The following is a 20,961-nucleotide window of genomic DNA, read 5'->3' on the forward strand; positions in this document are numbered from 1 at the left end:
TACTAACAATTTAAAACTCTACATTTTTACAAAAATTCAAAACTTAACAATAGCGTCATCCGTCATCCAAAAGCTTAACTACCTTTTTAAAACCAGTCCTACAAAAAGTAACACTTGTAAAACTATCTCATTTTAGAAATAACATCGAGATGATTCTGCTTTTTAAAGTCAAGTTATTGTGTATGTTACAAAAAAAGAAGTACCTTGAACAAGTGGTAAAAAGTAAATGTAATGTTTTTTTACTATGTGCTTAGTACTAGTAATAATACTTGCACACGTAAAGTACAAAATATAAAATATTTTTCTTAAAAACAAAAAAGTACATAACCAGTAATAAAGCTAAGAAGTAAAAAAATAGTAAGTTAAGTAGTATTTTTTAAGATAATAAGTTTTAATAGTTGAAAAACAACATCACTTTAGATTTCGAGTTTTAACTTTTTTTTACCAAGTGCTTCGCAGAAAAACATTAATTTAATAAAAGGACTTCAAAAAAAAATTTATGGTAGATAAAAACAGTTTAGTTAGGTTGCAGTTATGATTAACCTAAATAAAGTTACAGTCATCTCTCGCGAATCTACGCATACTGTGCTCACAGCAAAAGTGCGCAACTAACTAAGAGAACGTAAATAAACGAGATGTAGTAAATATACCTAATATATTGGCTGTTTTATTTTAATATATTTGAATAGATAAAGTTTATGGACTTTCAACTTTTTTTGTTTACAAAATAGTTTTCGTTTAAGTTGTACATATATGTCGAGAAAATAACAAAAGTTGTTAAAGTGTATAAAAAGTTATTTTTTTACTGAGTTCCTTGTCCATCTAAGTGTAAGCTTGTATCTCATGGTATTAGAGAAAAAGATCATTCTATAACACCATACAAAACAAGTTTATTTTTACTTGGGCAAGAAACAATTTAGCTAAAAATTAGAGATTTATTGAGTTAAAAGAAAATTTATGCCATTGATAGTAAATTAAAAAAGTGTACTATTTTTGAATTAAAGATACAAAGGGGCCAAGACACCTAATAAATATATAGCAAGTTCTAGAGTTTAATAGGTTTTTATAAAAAGCAAAAAATAAAATTAAAATAATCCTAATCCTGTTGAAAAACCATCTCCAGTTTTATTAGCATTTAAAAATATATATAATAAGTGAAATACATTACTCTTCAATACAAACGAAACATTTTCAGTATAAAATACTTTTGAAATTATCTTTTTTTGAAAATTCTTAAATGCGTTACTAAACGAAAGTGTGTAACCGAACAAGTGCATAGATTCACGAGTGGTGACTGTAATTAACTGTTGATTAATGAAACTAATTTTGAAAGTGTTAAGTCAGTTCCTGTCATAAGAAAAAAGTACAACACACTTTCTTTTAAAGGTAATTTTTACATACTTTTTAAATATAATGAATCTGTCAGACTTAATTACAATGATACCAACAATAACTAAAAAAATGAAGTTAACTTTGAACTTCGTGATGAATTTAGTTCCTGTGCACCAAGGGGCAATATATTTTTGATTGATGGCCGAGACAGACAAAATCTTTGCGATTGCTGCATTCAATACGATACCAAAACGAAAAACAGCAAAAACACCGAAGTTGCGGAGTTGTCTTACCGCTTGTGCAACTTTCGAAGAAAAAATTGTGCTTGGCGGTGGTGTTGTTCAACAAAACATACCTCTTGTGGTAACAAATACCGTAGAAGGGTACGTCCACATAGCAGACAACATGCCGAATATGGATGAAGTGAAGTTTTTCACAACTTGGTTAAAAGCGAACTGATTCTAGCTGGGAGAGGTAGTGGTACGTGCGGAATTTCTGACCAATTCGTCAACAAGTTCTCAACGCTTCTGCTGCCCGAAGAATTAGGCTAGGACAACTACGATAGGAAACAAAATTGTCATATTTTGGATAAAGGAGAAGAAAATTCTATTTTTTGATACAGAAAGTCGTGGCAAGAGAAATCATGTACAAGTTTAAAATATGGAATGTATCCTTCTTGTTTTAAAATACCTCAAACTTAGTATCTTGCAAGTTGTTTTTTTAAGACAACTGAATACAAAATTGTACAATTACTTGTTTGTACACGATTTAACGTGAATTACTTAAGGTTAAAAACATTTACTTGATAAATTTGTTTTTGTTGGTACAAAAAAAAAAAATCGAATTTTTTTTTTGAAATTTATAAACATGTTTTGAATTAATACAATTATGACAAAATTTAAATTGAGTTTATTACTTAACAATTGTTTAACGCTAGAGCGATGATCACAAGTAAAAAAGTAAAAAAACTAACAAGTTGCAACGGACAAATATTATATTGTTTTAGATAAGTAATTAGTTGATTAGGTTGTTAGTTAATTAATTAAATTTTAGTAATTTTCAGCAAGATAAATTATCATTAACGTAAAACACAATTATAACAAAAATCAAACGACAAAACAAAATTACATAATGAAAACAAGAAAATTAACTTAAATCTAGTAAATTAAGACTTCAAATAAATTTTTTTTAAATGTCTTCATTTTCCCACCAATTCTGATCTCAAGTTGAAAAGTTTGTTGTTATCTGCAAATGCAACTTCGAGTCTCTCCAAATTACAGAGGGTGCAAATTTTACTAGGCTTATTTTGGTAATTGCTATGAATAATCTCCAATTTTATAATTTTTCTCAAATTAGCGTTGCAATTTTAGATTTTGTGAATAGATCTACTTAGTCGTTTACTTTCTTTCTTTTTTACATTTCTAAAGGATTGCGTATGTTCGTAAAATCTACTTTTTAATGGTCTTTCAGTTGAACCAATGTAAATATGTTCCTTTTTGTTATGCATAACTGTTTTTTATAAATGACTCATTTAGTAAGACATTTACCATTAACTGGACAATTAGTTTTTGATTTACAATTGCATAATTTGCAGTTTTTCTCAGTTGTTTCATTTGAGTTTTGAAGTAATTTTTGGTTGTGATTGGACAATTCCTTTTCCAAATTAGGCATGCAGGAATATGAAATCTTAATTGTATTTCTATAAAATATAGAACCATAAAAGCCTGATTTTGGAAAATGTTTTGATACTAATTTTAGAAATTCCTTCCCTATATTTGTTTTGTACAGTTACTGAAAGGAGTAAAAAACTTACTTTTCCTTAATTTTTTTCTATTTTTTCCGGTAGGCTTATTTTGAACATATGATAGTGTTGTTTTAAAGCCACTATTTTTTAAGGTCTTTTCATTCGGATCTTTTATATTGTCAAATTTGTCGTTTGTTTTGGATAGTGATGATGACCTTTTTTGTATCATTGATGAAATTTTTTTTTTATTGGATATGGGTGATTTGAATTCAAGTTCATATAAAAATTTTTAGCATTTTTTTTTAAATGGAAGTACACGTCTTTCTCCATGTCCATAGTTATGTCCAAAAATGTCACCCTTTGTTTTGTTTTGAATTAATATTATGAAGTCTAAAAAAAGCTTTATTATACTTAATGTTAAGAAAACAATGTTACAAAAAAATTTATGACTTAAAAATATTTTTTTTTAATTTAAGGTTAGGATCAATACTTTTTTTTTTATAATTTTAATTGTTTAAATAACTTTTTTAAGGTGATTATTTTTAGTTGTTCAATTTTTTAAAATCATTTGTTGTACTTGATGAAATTAAGAAACTCAATCTGTTGTTAAGCTAAGTTTTCTTTGAAATTACGTACTTTAAAAACGTTTATATATCGATTATAACGACGTAGTAAACAAATTGCTGTGTTAAAGCCTATGTAGTTAATCCTTCGACAGCTAATTCAATGAGAAATACAATTTTTTGCTGTTCAAAATATTAACTTTTGAATTACTCTCAAGTTTAATTTTATTTTACTTTAAGCTACGTGTTTTTTAAATGGTTTTTTTTTTTCAACTTCCTCACTTATTTCATTGTAATAGTTTTATATCCTTTGTTTTGAAAATTCGCATGTAAAAAAATGTTTTATTTAATGCTTTATTGTTTTACTAAACGATTTTGCAATGATTTTTTAACTTTTTCCTCTTATTCTATATCTCTACCGGTTTTTAAAATGCCTTTATCAACTGTCCTGATTTATACTTTATAATATATGAAAACAAATTAAGACTTATATAGCTGAAAAAAACAAAATACAACATAACAAAACATTTCTTATTCAGTTTAGAAAAAGTATAGTTCGTCAGAGTACAGCTACCTTTGTGACATTGGTACTTATAAAGTTTTTAAATTTCTTGTTAAATAAAAGTTTTACCAAATAAAATATAATTGAAAATTAAAATGTATTTAGTTTGTAATTGTAGTTCGTTTAATTTATATATTAGAATTTGCAATAAACTATTAAGTTTTTTTAAATTATCTTTCGAACTTAAAACTTGTTTGTTTAAAAAATGATAGTCACAACGAAATACACATTTGTTATTAATTTAATTTTAATTATTAATTAATTTGTAAATCGTTTGTTGAGTCTTCTAAAAACTTTTTGATTTAATACAGCTTGTAGATTCAGCGATTTAAAATTTTATATTAGCTGTTTACAAAACTGAAATTAAATGTTTTATGATCTTATGTCTAAATAAAGTTAGTTTTGGTTGACTATTTAGTTTTTTTAAAGTAAAATACCAAATACTAAAAATTAAAAAGTATAAGTAGAAGTCTCTCTATGCTTAAAGTATAAAATTTATTTTTATGTGTAAAAGGTAAAATGATAAACTTTTTTATAAGCTAAATGTTATATGTTTTGGCTTTAAGAAAGCTTATAGAGAGATCTCAACTACTGAATGAGAAATAATAAGTAAGCTAAATATCATGGTTAAACTGTTGGTACACTTGAACAGACTGATTTAAAGATATCAACGTATTGTATATTTTATAAATTGTAAAAAAAAACTTTTAGTAGCAATAAATGACAAAATAGTAATGATAAACAATTACTAAAACAAGTCTCTAAATTATACTCCTGTAAAACTAGGATTTTTTTCAGTATCTAGGTAGATCTATAAAAATTGTTTACTGCGTTTAACATTGCAAATGTATACCAAGAACTTGTTTAGGTTATTTCTATAAATAACTATTTAAATACCAAATGTACTAGATTTATACGGTTGTCTTTAAATGCTAAAAAAAATAAGTCATAATATTGTTAGATTTTATTTCATCAACCGTTTGTAGATTGATGACGACAGATTTGTTGATTGCGGCTAGCTGACGAGTTTTTACAAGAACAAAACCGGTTTCAGTCTACCGAAAGCTTGTGGTCTGATTATCGAATTGGTATGATAAAACATTATGTATAAGTAATTTTAGAGATAGTTAATTTAGTTGCAAATATTCTTATATTGTTAGGAAAAGTCATAGTTATGTTTTACTAAATCCTGTAAATTAATAAAGACACTATAAAATAACTTAGAATTTTAATTTACTAACAAAGAAAATATGTCTGTATACATACCTCAACAAAAAGTAGTTCTTAAAACCTTCAGAAAATAAGAATGTTTTAAAATTAAAAAAAAAGAACAGAAAAACCTATAAACCTCTCTTTATTTTCTTAGTTATTATTTTTATATATAATCATTTTTAGAACAATTTTTGTTATTTTTCTTTAACAGCACCTTTATTATAGTCTCATTTGTAAACTTTATAAAAAACATTTTTGTAAAGTTTATTAATAATTTTTTCTGAAGATTTTAACTACGCTTTTCATCTAAATTATTTTAAGTGAAAAACCAGTCTTTATATAGTTTTTGAATATAAGCTAAAATTTTGTTAGTTACTTTTAATGTATATGTTGTTTCAAGTTTGATTTTAGCAGCATATTCTTGAGGGGAGCATATAAAAGTTAAGCTTGTACGAACATTAAAAAAAAAACAAATATTTTAATTCAGTTTTAAAAATTCACTAAAAACTTAAAAAAATGTTATAAATAATAACAAAACCTACTACTTGTTTGAAGAACTATAATATTTATCTTATAAAACTTTAAATGTTTTTATGATTCTCTATATAATAAAGTAGACACTAAAAATGTAGAAAAAACAATAAAAAAATCAAAAAGTTTAACTACTTGTTTTTTTTAACTTTTTAAAAGTTATACCAAAACTATTTTATGTTTATATAATAGAGTTTAACGAATTAAAGTGTTACTGAAGTGATTTCATCAAATATATAGTACATTATTTAAAGCGCAAACTAAAATAAATAAATATTTTTTTTTTTTTAAACTCAGTGTTTTACATAATTACTTAAGAAGCAATTCAAGCCTTAATATGCACTTCTTCTTTAACTTTTTAAATTTTATTAAGTCATTAAAGTTGAAAAAATTAAATAAAATTTCAAATATTTTCAATTGATTATGCCACACTTCTTCAATTTTTTGTTTTTCGTAAAAAACAATATAAGATTACACATTTCTCAATTAATCAAAAAATGACGTTAAACACGTAAAATTTTTGTTTTAAATAACGTTAGTAACTAATTTTTCAACATTAAATCGCACATAAGTAGATTATATGTAATTTTGTATTTTTTTTAAACATTACAATTAAATATAATTAAATGTAAAGTATTATTTTTAAACTAAACCTTGAGAATTTAGGTACTAACATTAAAATTTATTCTTCTTTTATGCTATAACCAGCTGTTGGATAATTTAAAATCAGCAAATAATTTGTTCCAATTTGTTTATGTTATGTTTTTTTCTTAATTCTGTAATCAAACACGTTATTGTAATTTAAGAATATTTAGTCACGACTACTTAGTTTTTTTTTCTTGAAAACAATATTATGATGTAACGTGATATTTTATATACTTATGAACTTTTTAAAAACAATGTTATTGAAATCTATAAAAACAATAAAAATAAAATTAGTTATAAAAATATTTAGTTGCTAATTAAAACTATAAAAAAATGGAACTAAGCAAATTAACTATGCCACAAAATTATTAAAGATAAACTTTTACAGAACTTTAATATAAAAAAGACAATTTGTATTAGTTAAGTTGTTTAAGTTTTTATTGTTTAGTTAATAAGTTTTTGCATTTAATAACCTTTTCTCTAAATAAACATATTTGTGATTAAGAACGAACCAGCAACCTACTTAAGAAAACAACAAAAGTTAAAAAGGCTTCGTTTAATATAGTCTTAAAGATTTTAATTTTCTTGCTAGATTGTCGAAAACTCTAAAAAACTCTAGTTTTACTGACAGATTATGGAGTTTAATTTTTAAATTTGCTTCTTTTTACGTAAATACTTAGCGATGTAAACTTTGTTTAAATGTTAAATATTAGCTGTAAGTTTTAATTTTGTTAAAGTTATGTTGCAATCGTTAAAAAACTCTAAACATTTTAGTTTATAATAAGTGTTAAGCTGAAAAACTATTTAATTTGCTTAGCTTTATAAGATTTATTTACACTTAGATACTTAAATATTTAATTAAAATATAAAGAAATAAATAAATATTTTTTCTGTATTAATTTAAACTAAGTAGAATATAGTAAATCTTTTTTAATTGGACTTAACAAAATATTATGTAACCTTATTAAGCTTAAGCTGTATATAAATTATATATAAAAAAAAGAGCTTAAATAAGTATTGCTGTACTTTATTGATATTTTTTTAAAATACAGTTTCAATATTAACTGTCATTAGTTCCTGTATAAAGCTTATTAATACTTAAAATGCATTTTTTCGTGTTTTTAATTCTATTCTTAAGTATATAATTCAAAGCTAAGTTATTAGTAATGTATTTTTTAATCTTTAAATAAAAAAAAAACTTGTAACAGTTTAGTTTTAAAAAATAAAAACATAGTTTAAAATTTGCTAGACGTTAATTTCAAACATTATGAAATTAACTTTCGTTTACATAAATACTTAAAAGTTTTATTTTCATTGAAAAAAAAATTCTTAAGTATTTTAAGTTTTAGTTTAATGAGTCGCTAAACGTGCGTATGCATGCGAAACAAAAAAGTATAAACTAAAAATGTTCTTAATAACTGGAGTGTAACTTTATTACTAAAAGCGAGGTAAAACTAGATCACCCAATACAATTAAGAAATACCGTTGTTATTAGTTTTTAAAAGTTTCATTATTTTTTTAGAGTTTTATTATCTCTTCACTTCTTAAGTATTATAAACTTGTATGTATTTTTCAAAGATTTTTCAAATCGTAAAAACATTTTTGTAGTTAATAAGTCTCTTTATAGTATAATATATTGCTTATGTTTGAATTTCAAGTTTTATTACTTTTTTGTTTTCACTTACCAGAGCTGTTAATTTTAAATGGAGAAAAGCTTCTTAGAAACTAGTCCTGATTTATTTTCTATCGCTAGCTGAGTTATAAGAATTTTATTCTAAAAATTTATTTTCTTGGAATAAGCTTCGTGGTTTGTATTTTTTTTACTATTTATTTCTTTTAATTTATCAAAGTAATTTTAAAATCGACAGAGTATTATAGTAAATGTTTAAGATTATTGCTTTGAATTTTCTTAAATTTAGCTTTAAAAGCCTTTTTATACGTTATATATGTAATTTTATACATTTATACATTATACATGTTTTGTACATTATATACATATATACATTTATATATTCGTTTCTACTTGTACTGAAGTATCTTAACAAAACTATTTTATTAAAGCTTTTCATTTATACGACTTTCAACAAAATATATTTTTACAGTTTATTAGAAGTTTTTATATTTTTGTTGTAGTACAACAAAACTTATTAATATAAGTAAACTAGTAGCATTTCTTTTTTTACATTTTTTGCTTATTCGATAGTTATTTATAAACGAAAAACCGTAGCAGACTAAATTCTTAAAATTAAAAAAAGTCAGATGTGTGGGTGAAATAATGTTTTGTACGCTTATCTCACTCATATATCAACTTCCAAGTTCAACTCGCATGCAAACACATTTGTGACGTCACACCACGTTTCCTTTCGCATAGTGATGTCATAAACACGTTAAAGAAGTTTCCTTTCTACACGCATTTCAATAGAAATTACTTGCATTGACTTAATTGAGCTTTAGACAGTTACATATTTGTTCAAGTTTATAAAAAAAATTATGTTTATGAAGATTTCAAAGAATAATTTTAAAAGTCATTTTTAAATTTACTTTTATGGTATACGAAAAACCCGTGTTAACAAAAAATTTCATTACTAAAACTTTTTAAACACTCTCAAAAGCTTAGTGCTTTTGATTTCTTAGTAAATGCAGTAGTTAAGTTCAAATAAATTATATTGAGAAACATAAAAAGTATTACATTTGAATTTTCAAACTGATAGTATGATAGTTTACATTAGCCACTTTTTAGATATGTAAGAAGTATTTTCAAGTCTCATATCCGAAATTTTTGAATATTTTAGACATTTCTTTTACTAAAGAGATTGTTAATTTACTTTTTTATAGTTATCAACTTTTAAAGAAGTTACAAACTGATGTTACAAAACAGGTATTTAATGACTTTTTGAACAAAACTACTTAAAAAACTTCTTTTTTAAATTAATTTTGTATACTTAAAGTATAATTCAAAATCAACAGTTAAACTTATTAAGTATAACTTTTATACAGGTAATTTATATAAACTAAATGATGGAAATCGGTTTTGAAAATATAGAAGAAAAAAGAAGAAATATAAAAAGTCTCGGTGTTAGTTCTAACAAATAAAAAAAACTTTTTTATAAACTTATAAGGCAAATCTTTATTTAAACTTTTTAGAAGCTCTTACTAAGTTGAGTGCAAGAAAATTTTTAGTTTAGGAAAGTCATAAACATTTTGCTACCTTTAACTATACCAATTTATAGCAGCAAAATGTTTTTTAGCAAAAAACTAAACTTTCATTATTACAAATTTTTATTGTTAAGTTGGTTTTTTTGCTAACTTTACTAAATTTAAATTTAAAAGTGTTTTTAACAAGAATCTTGAAAACAATTGTGACGTCACAACAGGTAGCCGTTGTCTCGCTTCAATCTTTTACGTTTGCTGTTGGCATGGCAACTTTTATACTGTTGAGTCAGACACATGAGGAAAAACCTATTGACGTTACACTAATCAGTAACAAGAGTCACCATAGCAACCAGGAACACCAGGATGACAACAACCCACCTTTGATAGGCGAGCAAATATGGATTCCTTTTCTGGTTGGTTATTTTTTATTTACATCTACATTACATTAAAAAAGGTAAAAATAAGCACTGTACGGATAGGTAAAAATGCTTCGTTTGAAATAATTGTATTAGTTATTATTTTGAAGATTATTTACAGTCATAAAGTAAATGTGGATTATGCTTATTTAAGTTTTTTTTGTAATCTATAAAACGCAAAATGACCTTTGAAAAGATTTCTAATGAAACAACCTATTGATTTTAACCAAAATATATTGGTTTTGGCTCCTGCAATTTATTAATGTCTATAGAAAATTTAATCTTTGCCTAATTTTTGTTACATATAATAGTATAAAATATTGCTTTCTGAATAAGCGGTGTGAGTTTTTATGCAATGTATTTATTCATTAAAAAATTTTACTAAGTGCATGTTTCAACAAAAGTTAACCAAAATTTACTCGTTCGAACAACTTTATCAGAGTTGTTGCAGTGAGTATATTCCTGTAAAAATAAGTACAATTAAATTCGAATAATTATCTACCAACTGTACTACTAAAATAATAAATTTTGTTAAACATCAACACAACATTATATTAGTGGACTTTCTATTTATATTACCAAAAGTAGTTGAGTAGAACTAAAGAGATATTTTATCTTTAATAGAATTTACTCATGCTCTTTTCAAAATTTTTAATTATGTTTATCGTCTCATTTATTAACATTGAGATAAATAAACTTTCAAATAAATTGTGTTGACTCTTATTTTGGTATGAGATAAAATGTTTTTCAAATTTACTGGAAAATATATGAGAGGTTTAAAATCTTAAAGATTTATATTAAAAATACACAAAAGTAATTTTTGAGTTGTATGTTTGTTAAAATCATTTTAAGTTTATATTTTACGACTAGTAAAAAATAAACATGTCTTTAACTTTCGTTTTTAGTTGAGCTAAACATAAACTTTTGATTGTTGTGTCTGTACAACTTTGTTGCAAGCTTTTAAAACTTCATTGTAATGAAAAAAATATAAGGAGGTAAATTTTATTGAAAACTAAAGTATTTAAAGATACTACAGGAGAAAAAACTTAGTTTAAGATATTCCTTCTGATTGGGTTTTAGCATTTTTATTGGCATTAAATTTGTATATTTGGTCATGCACTATATTTGTTTATTATACGACAAAAAAAAAGAACTCAAAATATTTAGTTCATAACTGGCGTCGAAAATATATTTTCATTAATTGATTATAATTTATTAACTGATATAAACAGAGTTTCAAAAACTGTTTATTATAAACACTTTAAAACTGGACAATTAATACATACGACATCTATTCATTTTGAATATCTGCTTGTATACAATTTTTGTAAGCTTATTTCTAAATACTAAAATACTTATTTCAGAAGTTACTTCCAGCTCTAAAAAGATATGATAAAAATTATCTATTTTATTTCAATTGATTATAATCAATAGAATAAAAAACAAAATCTTTAAAACTAAAAATCAAACAGATAATTATTACAAGTAGAGTTTACAACTTGCCTAGAGGAGCTACACTTACAATAAACAAAGTTTGTTTTGTTTATATTTTATCGTAAAATATATTAGATGCTGTATTACAATTGTTCACATTTGTTTTTTTTTCTTATATTTACTTAAAATTTTAATTTCTTTTAACATTGCTTTATACCTTAATTATTTGATACATTGCAATAACAGAATGTTTATGTAATAATTCTTAATGGGCTGTTACAATTAGTTTTTGAAATATCTTAATTTGTTTATTACTTTGTAAGTAGAACAAACATAAAGTTGAAACTTTTTTTTTACAGTATTTTTTTGTATGATTATAACTATATCAAAAGTTCATGTTTGAAGTGATTGATTTACAAATCTAAGTCAAATCAATATGAATATAATTAGTTTATTAGGAATGATGTGTTTTCTTTAAAGAAATTAGGATGATGTATACCACAATTTGTTATGTTGTTAATTGCGGTTTGAAACAGTCAAATACTTTTATATATCACATGAACACGTTATAAGTGTTACCAAGTAAATTTTATTTATAGACTTTAAACTATATAAAGATATTTTAAGACAATATCAATTTAGATTATCATACTTACAATCTAGTTTAAGTGTTTTGTTCAAAAAAGACTAACATATTTTTAACATTTATTATAGGGAAAAATCTTTTTACCATTTTAGTTCTTTTTTTTTTCCTAAATATAAATAGATTTATTTGCTAATTGTTTTTTTCTAAAAAATAACCAAAATTTATAATTTTGTAAACATTAAAGTTTGTAAAAAAAACTGTTTACTTTTATTTGTCCTTGACATGACACTAAACTGTATCCTGGTGTATGACTCGATAACCGAAAGTTTTTTTCGTACACCTGGTCCTTGGACCAAAATTTTTGAGCGTTGTATTTTTCGTTTACTAAAAAGTATTTACAGTAAAACAATATAATTTTATTTTTATCAAAAAACTGGAGCTTAAATTGTATTTTCTCTCATAAATAATAAAAAAAGGCAATGGCAATTTAATTGTTTCTTTTTTTTTAAGTAATAAAAAAATATTTTTTCTAACAGTTTAACTTAAATGAGAAAGATAAACTATATAATTTAGTATGTATATATAAATACTTTTCATACTAAACTAACAACAAATTTACATAAAAAATCATCTTAAATAGTAATCAAATTAGTAAACGTAATATCTGAGACTAAGTGACATCACTATTTATTCAATGAAAATAATCGATTCATATTGAAAAAAAAAACTTTTAGATAAGAAACTGTTTGATGGTTTCAGTGTTCACATCTTTAGTTTGTTTCTGCTTTCTGATTGTCGAAACGTTTTTCTTAGTCGTATACTTTGGAAAGGTTTGTGAGTAAAAATTTTTGAAATACATTCATAATTTTGATTTTACGTTATACAAAGATTTTAATTGTATTTTTTTAATGTTTTCAAAAACAAGCTTATATCTGCTTAAAAACTTTTAAATTAATAAAGTTTTCTGAATGTTGAAAACTTGAAAACTTAGAAAACAAAATTGAAAAGTATACAAGTTTATTTGGTAAAAACCTTAGAGTATTTATTATTGAGTAAAACTAGCCAATTGTATTTAAAGTTTTTCTGTAAACATTATGAAAATTATGAGAATAACTATTTCTTACAAAGGTTATAAAGTTATTAATGTTTTAAGTTTGTTTAATATGAGTTTATAAGTTTTTAACAGTTACTAGTATCTATTTGTTTTTATTTTAGAATTTAGTTTTTACTCGTTTATAGTTTGCTATCATGTTGTTAGTAGCATAGAGTATAAATTGTTTTTAGAAATTAAACTTTTAAGCATAGTTAAAGTATAGCTAGTTTCAATCTTACTTATAAAAATTTTAGCGATTTCACAACTTTTTTAAACAGTAAACAGTAAAATAGAATCAAAATATAAAAGACTAAGTTGACGCAACCATAAGCAGCTGCAAACATTATAATACTGAAACAATTGTATACAGCTGAAAAAAAATCACACAGCATATGTTCAGTTAATCTAATACTTTAGCTTTTTAAAAACGTTTCTCAATTAAAATATTCTGTTTTAAAGTATTTTGAAAAACATTAAGTTTTAATATACTTTTCAAATAACCAACCAAAAGTATAGTTGAAATTCTTAACTTCAAATGGCATTATTAAGTATCTACTGTTCTTTCAGCACTACATTCCATACAAACTGCTGACGTCAGTAATTTGCCTTTGTTCGTTTATCACATTGATTTGTTCGATTATCACGTCATCAGCAACGTCATCGATGCTGCCCGAGTTCAAGTGTTGCAGCGGAAATATTTCAAATGACTTCATACATTTCGTCGCAGTGAATCGAATAAGTACTAGTTAGTTTGTTTATTAAGAGATAACTTACTTATTTAAAATGAAACTTTGTATTTTAACACAGTAATGCAAATAAGTATGAATAATTTTTTTTTAATGTTTTAAGTTTAAAACATATAAATATTTTAATAAATTTTGTCATACGATTTTAAATCAAGTGAAAATTAAAATTAATATACTAAAAGTACACATGTCCAATCTACAGCTATCGTCAACACGTGTTGTTTTAAACAATATAATTTTTTTTAAATAAAGTACAATAAACCACAAACAACGCATGTACTAAACGTATGATTCAAGTAACTAAACTACAATTCTAAATATAAGAAGAGATGTTTTCTTAATTGATAGTAAATATTAGTCTTTAAGGTTGAAGGTTTGAAGGTTTTAAATTAATGTTTTAGCACACTCAAAACTTAAAAATTTAAACATAAATATATTATTAAAACCGTAAAAGTATAAAAATTACATTTTTTTAAACTTAAAACTTTAATTAACTTACAAGCAAAATATATACTTTAACTAGTTAACATTTAGAGTCGGATAAATCGAACATTCTTTATTTTAAAACTTTACTCTACAAAGTTTTATTTTGATTTTTCAGTGTATGTACATCACTTAAATATTGTTAGAAGCTTTTTTGTTGAAGTTTTTGAAATTCGTTAAATTTTAAATTTTCAAGAAATAATTGTTACGTCACAGTGAACAGTTCGTTTCCATCGCGACACCGAAGCACTGTTAACACAATAACCGATGACGATCCCCCGCCTCCTTATCCAGGACCTCCTCCCCCAAAATACGAAATAGAAGTGGTGTGACGTCATAGTTTCATGAGTTGCGAAAAAGAAGATAAGTGGAAGAAGAAAATTTAGTTTTAAACTGGTAGTAGTAGAATTATTAAAAGTTTTTATCATTTATTTAACTTTGGGAGCCAGTCGTTTTCACTTTATACCTTAAGCTTTTTGTGAAAACTACATACCTTAAAATATTTTGTTTATAAATGTGGTAAAATTAAAGTGTAATGACTTATTCAATAAACATTTAACCTAAAAAGATAACTTGAGCCAATATTAAAATAAGGACTTTTTTTATTAAATTTATTAAGGTTAAAAATGCTCAGTTACAACCAAAGTTTTATTTATAACACTTTTTAAAAACTCTAATACATGATTTTGATTAGTATAATATAATCTAAAACACTATATAAAAGTTTATTTGAAGTTAAAAAGAACAAGTTTAACATTTGCTACTTAAGTTATTGTCGATGCTTTTAAAAATCAAAGTTCCACATAGATAAATACTTTTATTGTTTAATAATAGTGTAATAAGCATCTTTTTCAGTGCTTATATAGAATGATAGTTAAATAATCATAATAAAAAAAGAATTAGTTGCTTGAACATTAATTATCAATTTCCGTATAAAAAATAAAGTATTGTTTAAGTCAAAAGAGTAAAGTTTATTTTTTTGTAAGTAGAAAGTATTTACACTATTAATTGAAGTTATATGTTCACCAATTAATCTGAATTAAGTTTTATTAAGAAAATTTACTTTTAGATTAAAAGTATTTTAACCATAAAAGTTTAAAGTTAAGAGTTGAAGAACTTAGATTTTTCTTTTTGTAAAATTTTTATTAATCTATCTATATTTTTTTGCTGCAATTTGCATTTTTTTGTTTTAATGATTCTTGATAATAATCAACTTAATCATAAATAAAAGCTGTATTGAGTTTTATCTTTAATTTCATTACAATTAACTTACATAGTTTTATTTTATTTTAATATTTAAACTTGCTTTAAACAGCAACTAAACATTCAACAAGGTTGTTTACTTTCAATTCTTAGTTTTTTACTGTGTTTCAAACCATTGTCAATTAAAAGCTGAACATAGTCGGTATTTAATTAAAGCTGTACGAATATTATTTCATTTAGAACTATATAAATTTTAAAAGCTGTTTTATGACTTATGTCTTAGTTTTTTTATGTTTTAAAAACTATGATTCAAAATTTTTGCAAAATTTATTTTTAATAAATGTACTGTACATGCTGTAATTTAAAAAGTTTAGGGTTTATTTTTAGTTGAAACTTAGCTTAATTTAAAAAAATTAAATGTCATAAACAGTGTACTATTTTTGAAATTATTTTTCTTTTAAAAAGATAACTGTTAAGTATATACTGATTTGTATTTCATGCAAAAAGTATTTGAGAAGTCTACGTTGCTTTTGAAAATCTGATATCAAATACAAAGATTCTAAAAATATTTTTGATACCTTCCTTTTTTAGAAAATATAAAATAATCACTTTCTTTATAAAAACCTAAGAGTTTTTAAATTTAATTTCGAATTTCTCATCAATTATCCCTAAGACATTTTTTCTACTCTTCATCACCACACCAGCTTACCTAGTATAAGTTAGTTGTTGCAGCTTTACACGGTATCGCCCCTTTGTTGACAAAAATTCTAAAATTGTCCCTTACTTGTTATTGCCTCCGATTTGCTAAATCGCCCCTTTAGGAAACTTTGTTGTAAACAAACGTTGATGATAGCTTAGATTAGATTAAAATGATAACTTAGTTTTTTTATTTATATATTATTAATTATGATTCAAAACTGCTCAGATACATTATTTGTATATACATTTATTAATAGTGTATGTTTAATGATACGAGAGATCGTAAAGATACGAGAGGTACCAAATATACTTACTATAATGACTGTTTTTTTATATTGCTTTTACTGAAAAGCAGACTGAGGACTTTCCCACTTTTAACAATTTGTTTATTTTGATAATAAATATGAAAACAAAGGATAAAACTATACATATATCAAAAAAAAATAATTAAAACTATTTAAATTAATAATACTTTTAGAAGAACTTCACTAAATTTTATAATAAGTAGAATTTATTTTTATCTTTATTTAAATGTGACTTGTTTGATACTTAATGTTTATATTCTATATTCAATTTTTAATTAAGCATTTGTTTACAATTAAGAAATGATGTGGTGTCTATTTTAAATTTTCTGTTGCTTTATCCTATATTAGGCAAGAGTGCTGTATTATTTATTTGTGTTTTAAACTCTCTTTTTTTCATTATACTTTCATTATTTAACACAGTCATATTTCTTTCAGAATTTTAATTTAATCTCTTATTGTTAACATAGTTGATTTAGTTACTGAGGTGTAACTAAATGTTTATCAATTAGTCAAGGAACATAAGTTTACAAAGTCTAAAGATATAGAGAGGTGAACTAGCATTTAAAATTATATTTTAAAATAAAAACATACAATAAACCTAATTTGTGCAGTATTAAAAAAACTAAAATTTTCAGAATTCTAAAATGCGTAACTAAACGAGACTGCGTAAAGATGCGAGAGGTTACCGTATATAGAACCTAGCTCAATAGATATAATAAACTTTATTAAACGGGTAGCATTATAAATTACATTATTAATTTTAGTTTTGTTTTAAAGAAGTTTACTGGTTTACTCGTACTAAGTTTAGTATTGTAATAAAAAGTTGTTTTTAAATATATAAATGACTTATAGTATAAACTTGTATAAAACTTAATAAGTTTCCTAAAAAACTATTTTTGTAAAAGTTAGAAGAATAAAAATTGTGTCGTAAAGTTTATAAGCTTCTTGTGGTGCACCTAAAGTTAGTTAATTGCATTTAAATATTTAGTACAAGATACGTTTTTATCCTCTACAAACATTTATACAAGAACAGTTGTTTTCTATACTAGTGCTTTATTTTCAGCAGGTTAATCTAAAAAAGTATCATGTATTCATAATTGTTAGGGGTAGGCCAGACGTTTTTCATTTCCTGCGTAATTAAAAAAAACATTTAAAAAACACTACTTTTTACTGTAAATCAATTTTAGAAGGAATTTAAAAACATTTGTACACAGAAACTTATCTTCATTTGTTTGCGTAAGTCGTTTTTAAGCTAAATATTACGTTGATGTTTAAAAATTTCAGCTTTAAGTAACATATTTGGTCTGCAGGTTGTCCACCCCTCGTTTATACGCTTGTACATCAATTTTAAAGTAACTTTTTTTTTTCTCTAGGGAAATAGATAAAACAAAATTTTCAAATGTAGCTTGTAATGCCTTGATTGATTGCTTTAAATGCTTAATGGATGAATTATAGAAATTTAAAGATTTAAATGCATGCACTTTCAAAAATTTAAATAATCTTTGTGGCTTAATTTTTTAATTTTATTACCCATATTAATAAGATACTACAGGATACTATAAGCAAAACTAAAGATAACTATTTATCAAATCCTCTTATTTTGGTTGTTGCGTCTTGCAAGGAAACATGAAACTTGCGTAGCATAAATATATTGTACACAGTTTCGAGGACTGAAGCCTAAATAGTTTCTAAAAACCTAAACTAAAAACTGCAAAGAAAAAAGCTGCACATTTTTTATAACTAACTTTTAAGTTTTACCAAATTACACATAATTTCTCGTAGCTAATAGTACTCAACAGTTTTTCGTTAATTTTATAAAGTCTTGCCACTTTAGAAATATTTGGTTTGCTTGTTTTTTTATTTATTTTAAGCTATACACTCCGTATCAACTGATTTTAAGTATATAGATGTTTGATTATAACATTAATGATTATATATCTCAGTTTTATACAAACGTTTATTGCTGTTATAAGAACTATAATTATAATGTTCACACAGGCTAGTGATGAGAAAAAGATGTAGCTAATTTTACAAAAATGGATGGACCGGAAATTTTCATAACCAGTTAAGTTTATTCGTTTTTGAAAGAAGAGAAACACTATTCTGATTTTTTCAATGTTTTAGTTTTATGATATTATTGTTGTTATGGTATGAAGTTTTTTTTAACAAAACTATAAGTAAAAAGTCTGAAAAAAAAAAATTTGCAAAGTCTGCCAAGTTAATTCAATAGAAAGTTTAATCTAAATTATAATTAAAAACAGTTTATTATTGAATATTAGAGTTTATATATGCTTTGAACTATCAAAGAAAAAAAGATTATTTTTTAAGTTTTATAGTCAGTTTAAACAATTTTAACTTACTATAAATCGTTGATCTTATACAGTTCAATACTTTCTATGTTAACTCTTTTAAAAAGTTTAAAACAAATAACTAAGCACAAGTAGTTTTGTTTATACAATAAATATTCGTTTACACACTTGTACACCATTTAATAGTATAGATATAAATAGTGATATAATTACAGTTAAAAATAGTAATAAATTACTTGATGGCTTAATGAATTTAGGAGCTGCGATAAACGCAATTCCTCTATCCATGTTCATTTTTTAACAGGAATTGAAGAAACGTAGAAAAAAAAAATTGTAAGTAGTAATTGATCTATCTTGTTAAGGTTCACAAAATTTTATAAGTCTTTTATTGTTGTTTAAACAAATGTTTAATAAAAATAAAGTGTAAACTTTCAAATTTGAATATGATAAAAATATTTTATCTGTATCGTTTCATGTTTATAATAAGTTACAACATACTTATTTACAAAAAGATAATTAAATTTCATACCAATAAAAACGATCAAATTGTTTAAAAGTTTTAGTTATTTTTATCTTTAAAAATTCGGTTATAATTAGTTTAACATATTGTTTTTGAAAACTTGAGAATACTTAAAAGAATATGTATTGAATTAAGCAAGGTAATGAGTAACCAAATATTAGTTTAAAAGTATTAACTCTTAAAGTTTTAAAAATTGATACAAAACCCTAAAAGTTTATTTACTGAAGAAAACTTGACTTTCGGGTTGCTAAAATACGAAAAAGTGCAAAAGTGCAACTTAAAAATTAATTGCTACTGAACTTTTTTATAGCATAAATAGTCAAAATATGTTAGAATTCATTAATTGTGTTATTGTACAACTTGTTGAGTAGAAGAACTTAAAAAACTAAGTAATAAAGACACATAAGTGATAAACCTAAAAATATTTGTAAGAACTAGCTTTAAAGTAAAAGGTTACTTATTTGAAAATTTTAAACCTAAATAAATCAACTTTTATAACTTTAAGTGATAGTACTTTTAAAATTGTTTCGTCGAGCTAGTTTAGCAAAACACTTTTAAAGGTCATTGCTGGATCAATAGAAAATATATCTGTTTTGGAATATGTTATCTATTAACAAAACAGTAAAAAAGTAATCAAATAAACCACGACAAAATGAAGTTGTAAAAGTATTGTTTATTACACATTCAAAACATTAAGTTAAAAAGTTTTAAAGAAATCAATTAACACAACTTCATACAAAAAGTTAAAATAAAAGAACTTAATGCATTAATTTTTATTGTTTTTAATCGCTTTAGCCATATGAGAGTATAGAATACAAGCTGAGTTAAAACGAAAACAAAATACTAAATTACAAATTACACTTGCATCATCATCCAGTAGCTAATTTCTTCACCAGTTTCATCAATTTAATCTGAAATATCATCCCAAATAGATGATTTCATCAAATTATTTTGATCTGATAAAAACTCTTTTGCTTCTTGTTCACTGGCAAAATTCTCTGTAAAAGATGACGTTTTAATAGAGATTTTTACAAATAAGTTTTAACAGAAGAGCAATATATAAATCGTTTTAAATATACTTTTGTTTTCCAAAGTTGAACTTTGATATTCATATCGAAAATATAAAAAATATTCTAAACTGTTTTTATTTAAAACAGTTTAAATTCCCACTTACCTTCAAACAATCTTTTCAAAGCTGCATGTTTTTCTATTGAAGTTAGTTTTACTTCATCTTCTATAAAACAAAACTTTGTAAGATTATCACTTAATAAAAAAAGCACATATTTTCAAACTAACCTGTTTTGACTGAGCCTAATTTCATCGAGCTGCAAAATGAAGCTACAGCTAGCATTAATATTATCTTAAAAGTAAAGTTAAACATTTTAGTTCAAAGCTGTGCGTAACACAAATTAAACTTCAACGAAT

At 24.0% G+C, this 20,961-nt stretch overlaps 1 protein-coding gene and 1 long non-coding RNA gene across 3 annotated transcripts; one reads left to right on the plus strand and one right to left on the minus strand.

Annotated features, from left to right (window-relative positions):
- Positions 1-9,584: 9,584 nt before the first annotated feature.
- LOC145837049 (uncharacterized) lies at positions 9,585-15,135 on the plus strand. 2 transcript variants are annotated; one of them, XM_082944815.1, is made up of 6 exons: positions 9,585-9,664; positions 9,964-10,155; positions 11,631-11,690; positions 12,913-13,008; positions 13,839-14,016; positions 14,717-15,135. In XM_082944815.1, the coding sequence occupies exons 1-6, from the start codon at positions 9,605-9,607 to the stop codon at positions 14,830-14,832; spliced, it is 702 nt and encodes a 233-aa protein (XP_082800941.1). In that variant the 5' UTR covers positions 9,585-9,604; the 3' UTR covers positions 14,833-15,135. The 2 variants fall into 2 exon arrangements, with proteins under 2 accessions (XP_082800941.1, XP_082800942.1); XM_082944816.1 differs by lacking the exon at positions 11,631-11,690.
- Positions 15,136-19,782: 4,647 nt separating this feature from the next.
- LOC145837097 (uncharacterized) lies at positions 19,783-20,961 on the minus strand. The gene is made up of 3 exons (XR_014369909.1): positions 20,833-20,961; positions 20,711-20,770; positions 19,783-20,534 (listed from the first exon to the last, which is right to left on the minus strand). It is a non-coding gene; the product is annotated as an uncharacterized LOC145837097 (long non-coding RNA).

The sequence above is a fragment of the Thalia democratica genome, chromosome 5, assembly GCF_965202585.1.
Source record: "Thalia democratica chromosome 5, ktThaDemo2.hap1.1, whole genome shotgun sequence".
NCBI lineage: Eukaryota > Metazoa > Chordata > Thaliacea > Salpida > Salpidae > Thalia > Thalia democratica.

What these genes read in the sequence shown, in the direction of transcription:
- LOC145837049 (XM_082944815.1), top strand. Translation starts at nt 9,605, where the DNA reads ATGATGGAAATCGGTTTTGAAAATATAGAAGAAAAAAGAAGAAATATA. An exon ending in GAAATATAAAAAGTCTCGGT is followed by an intron (nt 9,665 to 9,963) that starts GTTAGTTCTAAC and finishes ACGTCACAACAG; the next exon opens with GTAGCCGTTGTCTCGCTTCA. An exon ending in TAGTCGTATACTTTGGAAAG is followed by an intron (nt 13,009 to 13,838) that starts GTTTGTGAGTAA and finishes CTGTTCTTTCAG; the next exon opens with CACTACATTCCATACAAACT.